The sequence below is a fragment of the Macaca nemestrina genome, chromosome 8, assembly GCF_043159975.1.
Source record: "Macaca nemestrina isolate mMacNem1 chromosome 8, mMacNem.hap1, whole genome shotgun sequence".
Classification (NCBI taxonomy): Eukaryota; Metazoa; Chordata; class Mammalia; order Primates; family Cercopithecidae; genus Macaca; species Macaca nemestrina.
This window is the reverse complement of record NC_092132.1, coordinates 92703637-92722516: the sequence shown is the minus strand read 5'-3', so window position 1 is coordinate 92722516 and position 18880 is coordinate 92703637. Positions and strand designations below refer to the sequence as shown.

Genomic DNA, 18880 nt, shown 5'->3' with positions numbered 1-18880 from the left:
AAAAAGATTCACCATAGCAGTATCTTAGAATATAACCTTATGGCCTTAAGTAAATCAAATATATCTGATATATTGAAAGCACAGGATAAAAATAACAATCCTAATAAAGATACTCTTGTACTCATAACACCCTAAAAATAGGTTTATGTTGTCAAAAGCATGGGGAATATATGAAATCTTAGTGATTTAACTTCTATAAAATCATATGCAATATGATGTAGGTCCCTACTTTAAATTGATACAGCTAATAGAACCCATAGAAAAAGTTACTTGAAAAGGTTCTCATTTAAACTTTAAAAAGATCTTTCCAGTCTTAATGAATCCTTCTTTTTCCTCCCAAGATTTTTCCCTTTTTAAGGCCAAAATCTATCTAATATTCATACCACAAAAAAGAGAAATGTGAATTTAAAAGGTTACCCAAATTTAAAAAAACAAAAGAAACAAAAAGAAAAGACAAAGATCAAAACCAGAACATGCTACTTGCCTCTAATTCAAGGTCAAGATAATTAAAAGAAAAAAAAAAATCTACAGATCCGAAACAAAAAACCTGAACACAAAATGCTAAAAGCATATGCACACACACACAATAAGGGTTAGTTTCATGCTGAATTACTGTTACATTTTCACGTTAACTATAGCCCTTCTAAAAAGAATCAATGTGTATTAAATGTACTTTTATGCAAAGAACTAAAACTTGCCATCTTAATGAGCATTGAAAACACATGGGCTGGCTGGGTGCAGTGGCTCACGCCTGTACTCCCAGCACTTTGGAAGGCCAAGATGGGCAGATCATGAGGTCAGGAGATTGAGACCATCCTGCCTAACACGGTGAAACCCTGTCTCTACTAAAAATACAAAAAAAAAACCAATTAGCTGGGCATGGTGGCGGGCACCTGTAGTCCCAGCTACTCGGGAGGCTGAGGCAGGAGAATGGAGTGAACCTGGGAGGCAGAGGTTGCAGTGAGCCGAGATCACGCCACTGCACTCCAGCCTGGGTGACAGAGCAAGACTCAGTCTCCAAAAAAAACAGGACTTTTTTTTTTTTCCACCTCATCAAACCTGCATCAGGATGGTAATATTTACAAAGAACTTAAAATTTTCCTCCATTGTCCAGGGTTTGGAAATGTGCCTACTTCTGTTAGATGTTATTTTTCACATCTTGCCTTTTGTTTACTGGACAAGATATAAGCAAAGATTCTTGGTTTTATAAATGACTTCAAAAGTATTTGGGGCCTTATTACAAGTAAAACAATTCAAGAGAAAGAAATGTGGGAGACTCATAAGATACATGGTAAACAGAATTATCATTTTTAAATTAAAAACTATAACCTACAAAGCACTATCAGAAAAGGCTCAAATAATAAACCTCAGTTATAATAAATATATGGCCTATAAGAAACAAATTTGCAGTGATTAAACCTACTGATAAATTTCAAAGGCATTTTAAACAAATATCCATTTTAATGGCAAACATACTGAGTAAGTTTTAACTTGATGTCTTCTATGGACTGCAGATAATTTGAATAAATACTTTCAAACTTGAAAAGTAGCTTTTGGTATGAATTTGAACAGTCCTCCAGGTTGGCCATAATTGCAGCCCAGCCTTGGTGCTGAAGATGTTCATCATGTACAAGACCTTCACAAAAAGAACAAAGTTTCTTGGCAACTTCATACATTTCCTGTATTGAAAAAGAATACAAAAGAAAGTAAAAGAAGGCAATGGTTTGTTTGCAGAAGTTTTCAAACGTTTACAAACATGTATGTGTGAATGCGTTCTAGAGCACATTTAACAAAGTGTTTCAAAAGACTGTTTTAGTTTATCTCTGTTTACCTCTGTGAAAGAGAGCCTAAACGTAAGTGAGGTGTTCAACGTAAGAGAGGTGTTATAACCTATAACATAAGTGAGGTGTTTCCGAGCAGGTATCCTAAGACATAGTCAAAAGAAGAATCCATAAGATGCTACCTCTGAAAAACAAACGAATAGTGCTTTCAATTATTTGACTAATGATCAACATCTGCCATGTCAAATGTCACTGTCCTCTGGTATTATCTCAAGACATACATGTTAAAAACAATTTTTCATGAAGGCAAAGCTAAAATACATCATCTACTTCTAGATTAGTATAACTATAACACATTTAGTAACCCTAAATGAGATTCTAGCAAATATTTATGCAGTTAAAATACCTTCAGAAAACAGACATCTGACATTCAATTCCAAAGAATGAGGAATAAAAATAATTATTAAGGATAAATTACAAGGCAGCAACGTAGATTGCTTTATATATGGAGATATATAAAGAAGTCCACTGTCACAAAATATTTTAGTTGGCTAGGAAATAAGACAGATCATTCTACCTTTGTTAACTGATATGAGACAGATATAAAAGTCACAAAAGAGAAGTCAAAATTTTCTGAAGGCATTTAACTTAAGTATCAAAGTGTGAAAAGAATATGAACAAAGATAGGGAAAGAAGTACTTCAGAAGAGTGGAACATGATGAAGTGGCAAAGACAGGAAATATAAAGTGTTATTGGTTAAGAACAAATGGTCTGGAGGAAAAAGCGAGAGAAAGAGGGCCAGATGATCAAAGACCCAGAAAATACTAAGGTAAGGAAGGAATTGGACTTTACTCAGAAAAGACCTCCTGAAGAACTCTTTAACATGAAGAACGTAATCAAATAGATGCTTTAAGAAGACTGATAATACAGAAAATGTTATATGGTGGAATGGGAAGGCACCTAAAAGAATGGATGTAAAATGATTATCTTTAAGTTGTCCAGGCAAACTATAAAAAAGCTACTGTAAATACTGCAATGGTTGGTAATCTAGTTACCAAGGTAAATAAGAAGTAAGATGGTCCTTATGGGGTAGGAACGTCAGTAAGATGATTATGTGCCATGTCACTAAAAATTAATCAATCACGCAGCCACTAAAATAGAGTGGGAAAAAACTCTGGAATTATGAAGTGACAGAAATGATAAAATGTTTTCAGATTTTTTTAAACAGATGAAAGAGATGTGACACCCTTGAAATGATGAGTAAAAGAGTTGTTGGGTACATTAAAGCAACAGGTTCTTGCAGTGCATGCAGAAAATGTAGGAGGAAGATTCTTAAATACACAAAAGATGGAGGATATAAAATATTCAAATGTTTAAATTTTTTGAATTGTTAAAATTTATAAATGTAAAATAAGTTGAACTGTAGCACTGTTTACCAGGAAAATAAACTTGGGATATTTCAAAAATGGGAGTACCTTGCAACAATGAAAAAGGAATAATGTGTATAGTATGGACCAGGCGTGGTGGCTCTTGCCTGTAATTCTAGCACTTTGGGAAGCTGAGGCAGGCAGATCACCTGTGGTCAGGAGTTCGAGGCCAGCCTCGCCAACATGGTGAAACCTATCTCTACTAAAAATACAAAAATTAGCCAGGCATGGTGGCACGCACCTGTAATCCCAGCTACTGGGGAGGCTGAAGCAGGAGAATCACTTGAACCCAGGAGGCAGAGGTTACAGTGAGTCGAGATCATACCACTGAATTCCAGCCTGGGTGACAAAAGCGAAACTCCATCTCAAAAACAACAAAAAAAGTATAGTATGCTTCCATTTGTTTGGGGAGGCTAAGGTTGGTTAGAAATGTGAAACAATAGAGGTATGAGATAGAAATGCATTTTGTGTGTATCAAAGTCTAGGAAAATGCAAAACAAATATTCCATCATCAAGATGGACTACGGGATGGAAGGAAAAAGGAAGTATTTTCTCTATGTATTTTGCTGATAAGCACGCCAAAATTATGACCATTCTGTTTTAGAAGATAATATTGTTAATGAACAAATTTAGGTGAAAAGAAATATCTTTACAGGTAAAATATGAAAGTTTGCTATGTGGAAGTACAATGATATGAACGTAAAGAGCACTGGCCTTGGAGAAAAGAGGTTCTTTTTCTTCTACCTGGCTATCTGGCCTTGAAGAAATGACTTAACTTCACCTGTTCTTAATTCCATATGTATATAAGAAAGGGCTAACAGTTTCAGTTGTAAGATAAGGAAGTAAAGATGTCTCTGCCTGCTTCTCCTTCATGAAACCAACCAAATACAAAAGGGAAACAAGACACCATCTTGATGAAACCAGGAAACAATTACCACCTCTACACATACAATATATGCAGCAAACCTGTGAAGAACATGAAAACTGGATCAACTTGGGTCAAATAAAAAGGGCACCCACTGTGAAAGAATAACAAATCTCAGGAACCCAAAATCACTAAGCCAAGGGAAAAGTCAAGCTGGGAACTATGTCAGGCAAACCTGCTTCCAATTTTATTCCTAAATAAGATAGCTACAAAGATAAGAAAGCTACATACCTCCCTCACAATTTTGCCACAAGGAAATTTCTTGTGGGCTTCAAGATCTTTAACTTAAAATACTTCTGCTAAATTTCACCTTGGCAATGTAAACTGACAGCGTATCTTCACATGTGCGGGACAGAAAATCATACCTCTGCTCGCCTAAAACAAAGGCCTATCTGCTTCCTCTGTATTATTGTTTATTGTTTATGTAAAAATGCAGATTCACTGAACCAGACTAAATTATGTATTCAGTGAAAGACTGATCAAGGACTCCAAAAAAATGCAACCTTTTGTCTCTTATCTACCTATGACCTGGAAGCCCCCGCTTCGAGTTATCCTGCCCTTCTGGACCAAACCCATGTACTTCTTACACATATTCATGTCTCATGTCTCCCTAAAATGTATAAAAGCAAGCTTTACCCCGACCACCTTGGGCACATGTCATAAGGACCTCCTGAAGCTATGTCTTGGGTGTGTCCTTAACCTTGATAAAGTAAATTTTCTAAATTGATTGTGACCTGTCTCACGATAATTTTGGTACACACCACTATTGTAGACATTTAGCAAAACTTGGGAGAACTGAATCCTCCTTGTGAGAAGCCTGGGTGGACAGCAAGAACCTCTTGGGGCCCTATCTGAAATTAGAGAGTAGCAGAAGAAGTAATACCTATTTACATGACATACTTGCAAAAAGCCAAAGGAAAAACTGTGAGAAAAAGTCCCTAGAACTGCTAAATTTTGTCTAAGGAGAAGGACAGAATAAGTCATCTCTGTCCCTTTCTTATACATACACATTCTGCTTCTAAAAAGGGATCCCCTGTGACCCAGGGCAGCTTCCTGCTCACCAGGTTTCCTACACTGTCTTGTAGAGGAATAATTCTACTCCCTCAAACACAAGCAAAAATTTTAACATATGAAATCTTTACTAAATTACCCTAAGAAAAAAAAAGTTAAAAGTAAAAAAAACTAAATGCAGAAAAACTCTCCCCAGGACCAAATGGAAATTATAACCAAATTCTTTCCTAAGAACTTAGTCTAATTTTGTTTTATAAAAAAGAACTCAACACAGAGAGTTAGCTCAGGAAATACATTAAAAAGAAACATATCACTGATTGAAGGCTACACTGGAAGAAGACACTGCTGAAAACAGAGAAGTCTAAATCAGGCTTTAACAACCAAGACAAGTGAAATGAAAGGAACTACCATGAAAACAACAGCTAATATATGGGGAAAAAAAAAAGGACAGTGAGCACTGAGTCCATTTCAAGATGAAATCTGAAAGAACTATGGACATTTTGGTACGGAAGAGGTTGCAGAAGTAGAAGACAGACTTAAACTGTCAAACTGTCAAAAAGTATTCTGATTTCTTTACACTACAGTAGTCAAAAGAATGTATTAGGATATTCACAGTAGGTTGAGTCACATTAGTTGAACACTAGAAACAATCTCAATATCCACTAGTAGCAGAACAGATAGAAAAAAAAACCTGTGGCATATTTGTATAATAGAATACAATGCAGCGATGAATACAAACCATCAATACATGCAACAGCATTAATCATTCTCAGGAACATCATGCGCATAAAAGAGGCTAGACACAAAAGAACAGAAACTACATTATTCCATTTATTTACATTCAAAAAGAGACCAAGTAATCTTGGTTTAGAAGTCAACATACTGGTTAGCATTAGTGAACAGGGAGGATGAAAACTGATGGGGAGAAAGTCTTAAGTAGGGCTTCTGGGTTGAAAGTATTTGTTTCTGTGGGTTTTTTTGTTTTGTTTTGTTTTGTTTTTGAGATGAAGTCTCACTCTGTCACCCAGCCTGGAGTGCAGTGGCGCGATCTTGGCTCACTGCAACCTCTGCCTCCTGGGTTCAAGCGATTCTCTTACCAGAGCCTCCTGAGTAGCTGCGATTCAGGCGCATGCCACCACGCCTGGCTAATTTTTTTTTTTTTTCTGTTTTTTTTTTTTTTTTTTTTTTTTAAGTAGAGATAAGGTTTCACCATATTGGTCAGGCTGGTCTCAAACTTCTGACCTCATGATCTGCCCGCCTTGGCCTCCCAAACTGCTAGGATTACAGGCATAAGCCACCACACCTGGCTGAAACTATTTTTATCAATGTGTTCATTGTGAAAATTCACTAAGAATGGATGTACAATTACAGTTTGTGCATTTTTCAATATGCATATATCTCAATAAACAAAAATCCATTCTTAAATTCACCAACAGGGTAAATGAGTCGAAGGTCACACCACAAGTAAATGAGGTAATCGGATATAAACTCAGAAAATCTGACTTTAGAGACCACATCCTGGACCATGAAGAAATACCACCTCTAATTCCTTACATAACGAATTGATTAGAACTATGTTGTTGTTTTGGTTATAGCAGCTTTAGAATTTGTTTTATAAGTCTCAAAAGAGGGCAGGCATGGTGGGTCAATGTGTTTCATAAATCTGAAAAGAGGCCAAGTATGCTGGCTCATGCCTATAATCCCAGCACTTAGGGAGGCCGAGATGGGAGGATCATTTGGGCCCAGGAGTTTGAGACCAACCTCGGCAACACAGTGAGATCCTGTTTCTATATAATAAGTCAATAAAATACCTAACGTAAATGATGAGATAAGGTTGTGGAACCACAGCCTAGATTTCAGAAGATGTATGGAAACGCCTAGATGCCCAGGCCAGTTTGCTGCACAGTGCAGCAAACCAACATGGCACATGTATAGCTATGTATCAAACTTGCATGCTGTACACATACACCCTAGAACTTAAAGTATAATAAAAATAAAAAATAAAAAAGTAAATAAATCTGGAAAGGTACATTTTTGCCCCCATCTTCCATTCTTCTTATGACTTTCTAGGCGATTTCTGGACACTGACCCTTCCATATGAATCTGAAGACCATTTTAGATCCAAAACAAAACCCAAAGCTTCTCCTATGCTCCAAAAGAAATATCATGGCAATTGTAACTACAGTTCATAAGTTCATAGTTATATTAAAAATGAGATACGTCTTGTCATTTGTTTCATGGCCATTTGTTCATTTAAGAACAATTTGTTCATTTGTTGTGTTCATTTCTTTGTTTTATGTAACTTGTTTTACATTCTTGAATATTTTATATAGCCAAATTGTTAAGTATATTTTGAAGTTCTACAAAACTATATATATATATTATTTTGAAGTTTTTGCTGCTGTTCAGATTACAGTATTTTTTTTCTATTTCTATCCTAATGCAGTGGCCAGTACAGAGAAACTCTATTCATTTGAATATATTTATCACATATCCAGTCACCTTACCAAAACTCTGGAGAGGTTTTCATTAAAATCCCTTAATTTTCCAAACATGCAAACATATTATCACCTAAAAGAAATGTTTTTCATTTATCATTTTCACCATTTATTTCACTGATTTCATTTTCTTATTTCCTCAACGCTTCAAAGTACTGAACCACTGTTTCTGTTTTACGCAAACATGGCCCTAGCATTTCACTAATTTAAAAGCTGCTTAGGCTGGGTATGGTGGCTCATACCTGTAATCTCAGGTGAACTTGAGAGAGATGATTTAGCGTACCTGGTGGAAAAAATTTCTAAGCAGCAAAGCATTTAAGAGGTGACTTGGGTACCTTTAAAGCCATTCAGTTTTATAAGGGAAGCAGAGCATAAAAGTTTGGAAAATTTGTAGCCTAACAACGTGATAGAAGAGAAAAATTCGTTTTCTGGGAATAAATTTAAGTCGGCTGCAGAAATTTGCACAAGTGGCAAGGAGCTTAATGTTAATCCCTAAGACCATAGTGAAAATGTCTCCAGGCTGTGTCAGAGACCTTCACGGCAGCCCCTCCCATCACATGTCCAGAGGCCTAGGAGGAAGGAGTGGTTTCACGGGCCAGCCCCAGGGTCCCCGTGCTGTGTACAGCCTAGACACTTGGTGCCCTGCCCCCAGCCACGGCTGAAAGGGGCCAACATACAGCTCGGGCTATGGCTTCAGAGGGTGGAAGTCCCACGCTTTGGCAATGTCCACATGCTATATTGAGCCTGCAGGGGCACAGAAGTCAAGAATTGAGGTTGGGGAATACCGCCTAGATTTCAGAAGATGTATGGAAACACCTAGATGCCCAGAAAAGTTTGCTGCAGGGGCAGGGCCCTCATGGAGAACCGGTTAGGGCAGTGTAGAAGGAAAATGCAGGGTTGGAGCCCCCAGAGTCCCTACTACAGCACTGCCTAGTGGAGCTCTGAGAAGAGGGTCACCGTCCTCCAGACTCCAGAATGGAAGATCCACCAATGGCTTGCACTGTGCACCTGGAAAAACCACAGACACAACGCCACCCCATGAAAGCAGACGGGAGGGAGGGTGCACCCTGCAAAGCCACAGGGAAGGAGCTGCCCCAAGTCCATGGGAACCCACCTCTTGTATTAGTGTGACTGGGATGTGAGACCTGGAGTCAAAGGAGATCTTTTTGGAGCTTTAAAACTTGGCTACCATGCTGGTTTTCGAACTTGCACGGGACCTGTAACCCCTTTGTTTTGGTCAATTTCGCCTTTCGCCTCCTGCTGTAATTCCAAGCCTCTCCAGCCATGAGGTACTGTTAAGTCCAATTAAACCTCTTTTTCGTCTCAGGCTCAAGTATGTCTTTATCAGCAGCATGAAAACAGACTGATATAGAATGCTTGGCATTTGAATCTCGGATCACTAATTCAGGATCTCAACAGCAATCATCATCTTTCTCATTTCATTTATGTATTTAAAAAATATTTTACATATGATGCATTAAAAGAGAAATAATTCTAGCTTATATTTAATATAATTCCTGATACATGTATTTCTGCCATTTTGTTTTCTTTGTACTTTCTTGTTTTCATTCTTTCGCTGAATAGTTTTAATTGCTCTCTCTAATCACTTGAAAATTATATAGCCTAGTTATCCTTTAACTTATTATCATATTTAATACTCTCTATCAAAATGTAGTATGTATACTTTTCAACCAAATCAAAAAACAATTCTAAAAGATCCTATTATGTAAATTCAGTTTACAGAAGTATATTTTTTAAAATTTTGTCCTCCCAAAGCACTTTTGGACTCGTAAATGTTTATTAAATATGTTTCACACAGATGAGGTTACTTCCTTTTAATGTTGTATCCTATGTGAAAAATGGGGGTATTTGTACAAATGTATATACTGTTTAAAACAAATCTCTAAGAGTTTTACTAATTAAAGCAAATGTTCGGTAACGTTATTTATTTTTACAAAACGTAAATACTACTATTTCACTGGTTCTGACACATTTTTTTCATGATTAAAAGAAAAATGTAGCTTACTACTGACAGCTTAATGTCAATGACATTACTAGAAGGTAAATAGCAAATTAAAAAGGAAAATCAAATGACCGGGAAACAATCCGTGGCAACTGCAAGAAGCAGTGTTAAGAGCTATATATTAGAAAGAAACCTGATTCTCCTCCAGGAACTAACCATAAATATGGAAAAAATAAATACATTTTTAGAGCTATGTAAGTTCTCTGTATCTACTCTAACGTAGGTCTTTTATTAATTAATGTTCAAAAGTAACTATTTACATCTAGGAAAGAAGGTGACCAAATGATGTTAAGACAGCTGTTCCACTCTAAAATACTGTCATTATCAAAGTAGAATAACTAGCAATGTATGACCCAGAAATTTTAAAACTAGATTAACCACAAAATATTTTCAGTTTGTCAAACTTCCTGCATGCTTCCTATGCAATTTAGACTACTGTGCTATTTAGATCCGAATGCTTTTAGAAGCAATCAGTTAGTTAAAATAATTGTTTATATCTTACCACTGCAAGCTGTGTCCTTGAAGCAACAGTATGAAAAACTGCAGGCATCATAAGAGATTCTTCAACTTTTATTTCCATGTCATTTTCTGTCGAAAAGGTAGTTTTAGGAATAGCAGGTGGACGATCACATAAGATCATTTCTTTGTTAAAAAGAAAAATTGGATTTGTATCCTATATTTTTTAAAAAAGGAGAAATAACCAAAATAAAATGTTATAAATACTGAACGTGCACATTGCCTTCAATATATGAAGCAAATAAACCTTACTTTTGAACACTGAGTTCCCAATGTGCTGTGAAGGTGGTGTGCATTCTTGTGTGAAAGGACTCTTGAATACCTACCGTCCCAGCACTGTAGGTACACACTCTTCGATCTGCAGCCATGCATTCTCCTCCATTAACCACCAGCACCTGGTGTTGAATAGCAATCTTGTATTTGCTTTGAATGGCATGCTTAAGGTCTGCCACACTTCAAAAAAATGAAATAAAATAAATCAGTTGTTTATATTTGCCCAATGATTTTATTTTCCAAGTAGTACTATGTAAAAACACCTTAGAGGTTAATGAATTTCACTCTAAAACTTTCCCCAAAAACAGTAATAAAGAATACAAGCTTCCTATTTAATGAACTGGATTCCCTAACAACTGACTGATCTTAGGTAAATAACTTGCCCATGCGTCATATCTAGAAGTGAGTCTATGAAATGGAGGCAGTAGACACATTTATTTTGGAGTTATCTATATAACACAGCAAAGGAATATGCTCAAACTGATTATCAGGTCTATTAAAATCCTCAGGCTACATAATTTTTGTTAAAATCTCCACACGTTTTAGAAACTACATTAAGTCTAGCACCTGTGAAGATTCCTTCCTAGCCCTGTATTCCAAAACATCATTCATGTAAGGGTAAAACCAAGTTTAATGAAAACTAATTCTGAAAAAAAAAAAATCCATAATTCAATTTTTACAACAAAGATTATTATTTCACACTTTATAGTAATTCCAGTGTCAGATTTATACTGCATTGCCATCAAGTCTTTACTATTATGGTCACTATAAAAATATAAACAGCGTTGGAAATGATACTTAACTACTTCGATTTTCTTCCTGTCCTGTCAAGCTAGAGAATTATTAGATACCTGAGTCCCACTAAATTTGGCTGAAAATATTAAATTTATTTTTTCTCTCATTAACAAACAAAATAAACCTATTGACATTTATTCATAAACTGATCAAAAACCATGGAAGTGATTATACATTGTTTTATGAAGCTTCCAATAATTCCCTTAACAATGGCCTGTGAAACGCAGAACAGCAATTGACTACAGGTACTTATAACAATGGAAATCAGTTTGTTTTGTGGGTAGATCTATTTACTGTGAATATTATATTCATGGCAACAGGACAAAGCACAATTTAAAGAATGTAATTAGTATTTTAGAGAAGGACAACAATTATATATAAAATATGTTGCAATAAAAGATTTAAGACTTGCCATTATGTGGCTTTTTTTTTTTTTTTTTTTTTTTTTTTTTTTGAGAGAGTCCCGCTCACTTGCCAGGCTGGAGTGCAGTGGCGTGATCTCGACTCACTGCAACCTCTGTCCCCTGGGGGTTCAAGTGATTCTCCTGCCTCAGCCTCCTGATTAGCTGGGACTACAGGTGCGCGCCACCACACCCAGCTAATTTTTGTATTTTTAGTAGAAACGGGGTTTCACCATGTTGGCCAGGATGGTCTCGATCTCTTGACCTCGTGATCCACCTGCCTTGGCCTCCCAAAGTGCTGGGATTACAGGCGTGAAGTACCAAGCCCAGCCACCACTATGCTACTTTTTAAACAGTAGAGTAATATTTCTTTAACTTTCTGCATGCAGACAGAATGCAACACTGAAAAAAAATAAATGAAACACAACTCACGTTTGCACTGTAAGTTCAGTGTCAAATGTTAGAGTAGTTCCAGTGTTAACCAGAAATACATATAACTTCATGATGATATATCTGAATTCTGTGAGCTTATACCTCACCCTCTGATACGGTTACTAGAAGAAACAAGAAAAGTGATCAATTTTACAAATGCAACTACAATCACAAATACTATCATCACTGTGACACACTACAGTATTACTATATAAGTAACAAAAATATCAAAACGGGCTTTGAGGTCTAGGATGGCTAACTGGACAGTTTAGTAAACTCAATGCTTAAAACACATAAAAATAAACAGTAATGAGATCAGTGAAAAGAAAAGCGTAACTGTTCTGCCATAGGAAAAAACGTTTGATTTTTCAAGAAGTAAAAGGCCAGTAGCTAGAGTAAAGGTTGCTATGTGCATATTTCACGCAGTGTTTCACATTAAGAATAAAACAGTTGGTCAAACATCTTATCCCTGACAGTTTTCCCCCCACTTCTTCCTTAACATAATAAAAAATACATTAATATTAAGGTTAAACTTACTGATCGCAAATTAAGAGTAGCCATTACTTGCAAATTGGGAAATGAATCCCAATTCCTTCCATCAGCTGCCTGTTGATCTGCATTTTACCTCTACACTGAGCTGGAAATCCTCCATAAGAAACTCCTTAATAGTTCCATCACTTTGTATAACAGTAGCAAGGGTACAGGTCTAGAAATCAGAATATTTAAAACAACTCTGCCATTAACATGCCCAAGGAAAAACCTCATCTAGAAAATAAAGCTTCTTCATCTATAAAATGAGGCTGACACAGACAACCAGGCACAGTGGCTCATGCCTGTAATCCCAGAACTTTGGGAGGCCAAGGCAGGAGGATCACTTGAGGCCAGGAGTTCAAGACTAGCCTGGGCAACACGGCAACATCCTGTCTGCACAAAATGTTTAAAAAATTAGCCACACTTCATGGCGCATACCTGTGGTCCTAGCTACTTGGGAGGCTGAGGCAGGAGGATGGCCTGAGCCAAGGAGTTCAAGACTGCAGTGAGCTACGACTGTGCCACTGCACTCCAGCCTGGGCAACAGAGAAAGGCCCTATCTCAAAAGAAAAAGAGAAATGAAAAAAATCTTAAAATAATGACATATAAAGGGGACAGATTTCATGGTCTACCATTTTATTTTCAACAAATGGAGGAAAAGATCCACAAGATTAATGAAACCGGTGAACGATAACTATAAATAAATTCCCAGAAAGTAGTAGGTACCTTTACTTATGCTCTTTCCACATAAGCCTTTAGAGAATTATCAGAGAAGGAAAAAGCAAATAAGGTTTTCAAATTAAGATTTCCAGAATCATTATTTTAAAGACAATAGATTAAACTCTGCTAAACAGGTAGAAACTGTGACTTACCGTCAGGCACTGTGAAAAGGACTACCACTTTTCTTAAAAAGTAGATTAAAACTGGTTTATGTTTGCTTTGCTTGAGATTGGCAACTGAATGGCATTACTGGTTAAACTCAGAGAACTGGAAAAGAAAAATTTCTGGTTATAAAGAGAAACAATTCAGTATGAAACAACATATGGTTATTGTTCCTTTCTTCCTTTTGAAACTACCATCTGTAAGAATAATCTCTACTCAGGCCCTTCTACCTGTGCACATTCACTATAATACCAACTACATGACTTCAACCCACATCACTCCATGGCATCAAACAAAAGTTACCAATCAATTCCTCAAAACTGCCATTTCTACAACAATTTCTCATTCCTTAAAATATTATGGTAAAGAAGTATCCAGGCAGTGAAGTCAGAAAGCTTGGGTTTGGTTTGGGGTCCATTACTTGCAATTACATGATCTTGGACAACTGTTTCGGCTTCCTCTTTTGTAAACAGGAATAAAAATGGCACCTGCGGCAGACAGCCTCTAAGACAGTAGCAATTATCTGTACCACATCCACCTACTGTATTCATACTCCAGTGAAATCCCCACCCTCAGGTGTAGGCAGGGTCTACCAAAAAAATACTGCAAAAGTGATGGGATATCATGTAAGTGTTGTTACTTAAGATTGTAACTCCTATCTTGCCAGCTGACTCTCTTGCCGCGTTGATGACATAAGCTGCCATATGGAAAGGCCCACTTGGTAAGGAATTGAAGATGGCTAGCTAGCAAGAAGCTAAAGGTCTCAGTCTGGTAACGCTCAAGGAACTGAATCTTGACAATCACCACAAGCCCATAAACAGATCCTTTCCTAGTTGAGCCTCAGACAAGACCTCAGCCCTGGCCAACACTTTGAAGTCTTGCAGAGACCCAAAAGGGTCCAGTGAAGCCATGACCAGAATCTATAATAGATTTATGTTGCTTCAAACAACCAAATTTGTGGTAATTTCTCAGTCAACAATAGATGATTAATATAACACAACCATATCACAGGGCTACTAGGAGGATGCTGTGGGAAGTCAGGGACCCCAAACGGAGGGACCAGCTGGAGCTGCAGCAGAGCAACATAAATTGGGAAGATTTCGTGGACATTTATCAGTTCCCATATAACACTTTTATAATTTTTTATGCCTGTCTTTAATCTCTTAATCCTGTTATCTTTGTAAGCTGAGGATGTACGTCATCTCAGGACCACTTTGATAACTGTGCTAACTTTGAAAACTGGTCTTAACACACGTGTGTTTGAACAATATGAAATCAGTGCACCTTGAAAAAGAACAGAGCAGCAGCGATTTTTAGGGAATAAGAGAAGACAACCATAAGGTCTGACTGCCTGTGGGGTGAGGCAAAAAGAGCCATATTTTTCTTCTTGCAGAGAGCCTATAAACGGATGTGCAAGTAGGAGAGATATTGCTAAATTCTTTTCCTAGCAAGGAATATTAATATTAATACCCTGGGAAAGGAATGCATTTCTGGGGGGAGGTCTACAAACAGCCGCTCTGTGAATGTCTGTCTTATGTGGTTGAGATAAGGACTGAGACACACCCTGGTCTCCTGCAGTACTCTCAGGATTACTAGGGTGGGGAAAAACTCCACCCTGGTAAATCTGTGGTCAGACTGGTTCTCTGCTCTCAAACCCTGTTTTCTGTTAAGATGTTTATCAAGACAATACATGCACCACTGAACACAGACCCTCATCAGTAGTTCTGCTTTTGCCTTTTGTCCTGTTCCCTCAGAAGTATGCGAACTTTGTTAGACCCTTATTAGTAGTTCTGCTTTTTGCCCTTCGAAGCATGTGATCTTGTACCTACTCCCTATTCTTACACCCCCTCCCCTTTTGAAACCCTTAATAAAAACTTGCTGGTTTTGAGGCTCATGCGGGCGGGCATCAAGGTCCTACTGATATGTGATGTCACCCCTAGCAGCCCAGCTGTAAAATTCCTCTCTTTATTTCTCAGCTGGCCGACACTAATGGAAAACAGAAAGAACCTACACTGAAATATTGGGGGCGGGTTCCCCCAAAAGGACGTCAAAGAAAAAATGTGGTATTTGGCAGATAAGTCAACTCTCCAAAATTTGGGAGGGATCTCAGTCGCCTTACCTTTGTAGTAGAGTTCACTTACTCCCATAGCTGCTGCTACCACCACTGTTGATTGCTGACTCCCAAATCTTTCCTAAACTATCTATCCAATCCCTCTCAAACTCAACAAATTCAAATCAATCTCCTATATGCATTCTTCAATACTATTGTTTCTAAAACCAAGCTTTTTACTTCTCTGCCCCTTAATCCTCCTTGATTTAATTTTTCATCTCTGTTGATGAAGTCTACATTCACCCCGTCTCTCACGTATTATCCTAGATTGGTCTTCCTTTTGTCCTGTAAATTCTAACATTTAAATACTTAATCACATGATATCCCTATTCCTATCCCTACTGCCTTAAATCAGACACTGTTTTCAACCTGTACTAATTTCCTCAATCACTAGTCCGTCAACCTCAATGCGCCTTCCAAGAAATCTTCCTACATGTTAGGTTGATCCAAGTTTTTCTGCTGCTTTAAAACTCAAGACAATTATGACTTTTATGGCAGCAGCTACCACTCTGTATTCATTATATCCCAGGAAACTATTTTAAATGCTTTATTAAACGACAATAACACCCAAGAGAGAAGTATAATATGCTCTTCCTTTCCACCACAACTTTTCACCCTCATCCTCTACCCCTCTCCCAGTTTATCAGTCCCAAATATCACACTGCTTAAACTCCCTAAACAAATTCAGCTGTTAAAGTCTCTGAGTCTTCATGGGGCAGTTCTCCCTGCTTAGGATTCTATTTGCCCTGCCTGCTATGATCACCCCTTCCACCTGCCCTACCCTCACACACATCTTTCAGACTCAAGAATTGCTTGAACTGGGAGGCGGAGGTTGTAGTGAGCTGGGCTCACACCACTACACTCCAGCCTAGGCGACAGAGCCAGACTCTTTAAAAAAAAAAAAAAAAAACAGCAGTATCTACAGCCAGGGAAAGTAGGCATAATTATCATAAATGTGATACTTTCTAAGAAATATGTGGAGAGTGACAGGAAACTATGAAAGGCACTTAACAGATTGACAGAAGACTGGCCAGAAGGTGCAGACCTAGAAAAGTCATGCAGATCTGAGAGATGTTAACAAAAGGAAGCTAGAGATAAGCAGGGAATCAGATGACTGTATTAAATAAAGATCTGCTGAATGAATGAGTAAACGAATACCAAATCCAAAAGCATAGGCTTTATCTTACAGCTTAAAAAGAGGCATTTTGTTTTCTCAGAGATTAGGTAGCTAAGGTATGCTGACTAAAGTGGAAGGAATATTCATTCATTCATTTATCCAAATCCAAAACACATGTATTGATATTATGTGCCAGGACTGGGTATTCTGTGGGGAAAAAAACAGACATAATCTTTGTCCTCATGGAGTTCACAGTCTTGAAGGAGAAAGCAGCATTCAACAAAAACAAAACAAACATGATATAAGTTGCAATAAACACACAAAAGAAGAGTGGGTAGGAAGAAGGAATTACTTTAGATTTACAGGATCAAAGGAGGCCTCTATGCAGGTTACATATAAATGGTATTTTTGGGATAAGAAAAGGCCTGAACTGAGAAGATGTAAAGTAGTACAACGAGACACACCATTTTTGTGAAGCTAAACACAAAATCTTAAGTAATAATCACTGTGTTGTTTTTTCTTTTCTCATTTTCCTTTGAATATATTTGTTTTGATATAATTCCACAGTTAGAGAAAAATTACAATAGTACAAAGAATTTCCCTGTCCCCCTTACTCCGATCACCAACTGTGAATACTTGTGTTCTATTTGCTTTACCACTTGTGTCAGTGCACACTCCATACATGCTCTCTCTCCACATACATATACAGAGATATATTTTTTCCTGAACTACACATGAGTAATTTGCAGACAGAATTTCCCTTTATCCATAAATATTTCAGAATGTCTTACCTAACAGCAATAATTTTCTCCTACAAAACCAAAGTACATTTATCAAATCATAAAATTTAACATTGATGCACTAATATTATCTAATCTACAGTCCATATTCAAACTACTGCCCCAATAATATCCTTTGTAGTTTCCCCCCCTCCTCAGATCTAGGATTTATTTCAGGATCATCATATTGCTTTTAGCTGTATCTATTTAATCTCCTCCAATCTGGGACAGTTCAACTTTTCCTTTGCATGTTCTACAGTCAATACATTGCTTTCAATATCAGAAGCTTTAGAAATCATTAAAGAGTAAAGAAGACTTCAGTTCCATTCTCGTCTTCCATGATACTTAAAGCAAACTGAGGGGAACTCCAATAAGCTATAGCAGCTGTCTGCCTTTAAACAAACACTAATCTCTTCATTTTACATGCACACACCTCACCCTAAGAAACCACAATCATAAACAATGCTGACCAAAAAAACCTGAAAGAAATAAACCTACTTCAGAATGAGTTTGTCTACATACTTGATGAACAATTTAAACTATTTTAAGGATAGTTTTGATTACAGTGGCTCTGGAACTTAGGTTAAAATTAATTTAAACTACTTCAAGGATAGTTTTGATAACTATCACTCCAGAACCTATAATTTGACTCCAGTATACAAATTTCTTTTTTTTTTTTTTTTGAGACGGAGTCTTGCTCTGTCCCCTAGGCTGGAGTGTAGTGGCGCGATCTCGGCTCACCGCAAGCTCCGCCTCCCGGGTTCACGCCATTCTCCTGCCTCAGCCTCCTGAGTAGCTGGGACTACAGGCGCCCGCCACCGTGCCAGGCTAATTTTTTTTTTTTTTTTTTTTGAGACGGAGTCTCGCTCTGTCGCCGGGGCTGGAGCGCAGTGGCCGGATCTCAGCTCACTGCAAGCTCCGCCTCCCGGGTTTACGCCATTCTCCTGCCTCAGCCTCCTGTGTAGCTGGGACTACAGGCGCCCGCCACCTCGACCGGCTAGTTTTTTGTATTTTTAGTAGAGACGGGGTTTCACCGTGGTCTCGATCGCCTGACCTTGTGATCCGCCAGCCTCGGCCTCCCAAAGTGCTGGGATTACAGGCGTGAGCCACCGGGCCCCGCCCAGTATACACATTTCTAACAGTTCCTAAGTGATGTTAATGACAATATCATTTTCCCATGTTTTCATCCATTGTTTACAGTCCTAAGACTGGCATCTTTAATCAGAAGCCTCTTCTAAATTTTCACTCTCTACATCCTCACTAACTGTCAGCTACCAAAAGTCTACCCATGAATAGCACAGGGAAAAATCTAACTACTAACATAAGGCATCATTTCCCCATGGGTCTACCAGTACTGGTAACCTATGAGGAAATGTAAT

The 18880-nt window shown here is 37.7% G+C and overlaps 1 protein-coding gene across 4 annotated transcripts in view; it reads right to left on the bottom strand.

Moving 5' to 3' along the window:
* LOC105463388 (RB1 inducible coiled-coil 1) overlaps window positions 1-18880 on the bottom strand; it is a 96150-nt gene that overhangs the window by 55336 nt on the left and 21934 nt on the right. For 3 of the 4 annotated variants that reach the window (XM_011710449.3, XM_011710451.3, XM_011710452.3), the window contains exons 2-6: window positions 13486-13600; window positions 12083-12204; window positions 10508-10634; window positions 10168-10338; window positions 1477-1679 (exon numbers count right to left, since the gene is read on the bottom strand). In XM_011710449.3, the coding sequence (XP_011708751.2) occupies window positions 1477-1679; window positions 10168-10338; window positions 10508-10634; window positions 12083-12153 (572 nt within the window). In that variant the 5' untranslated portion in view covers window positions 12154-12204; window positions 13486-13600. Of the gene's footprint in view, window positions 1-1476; window positions 1680-10167; window positions 10339-10507; window positions 10635-12082; window positions 12205-13051; window positions 13170-13485; window positions 13601-18880 lie in introns of all 4 variants that reach the window. The other variant, XM_071068246.1, reaches the window with a different exon arrangement.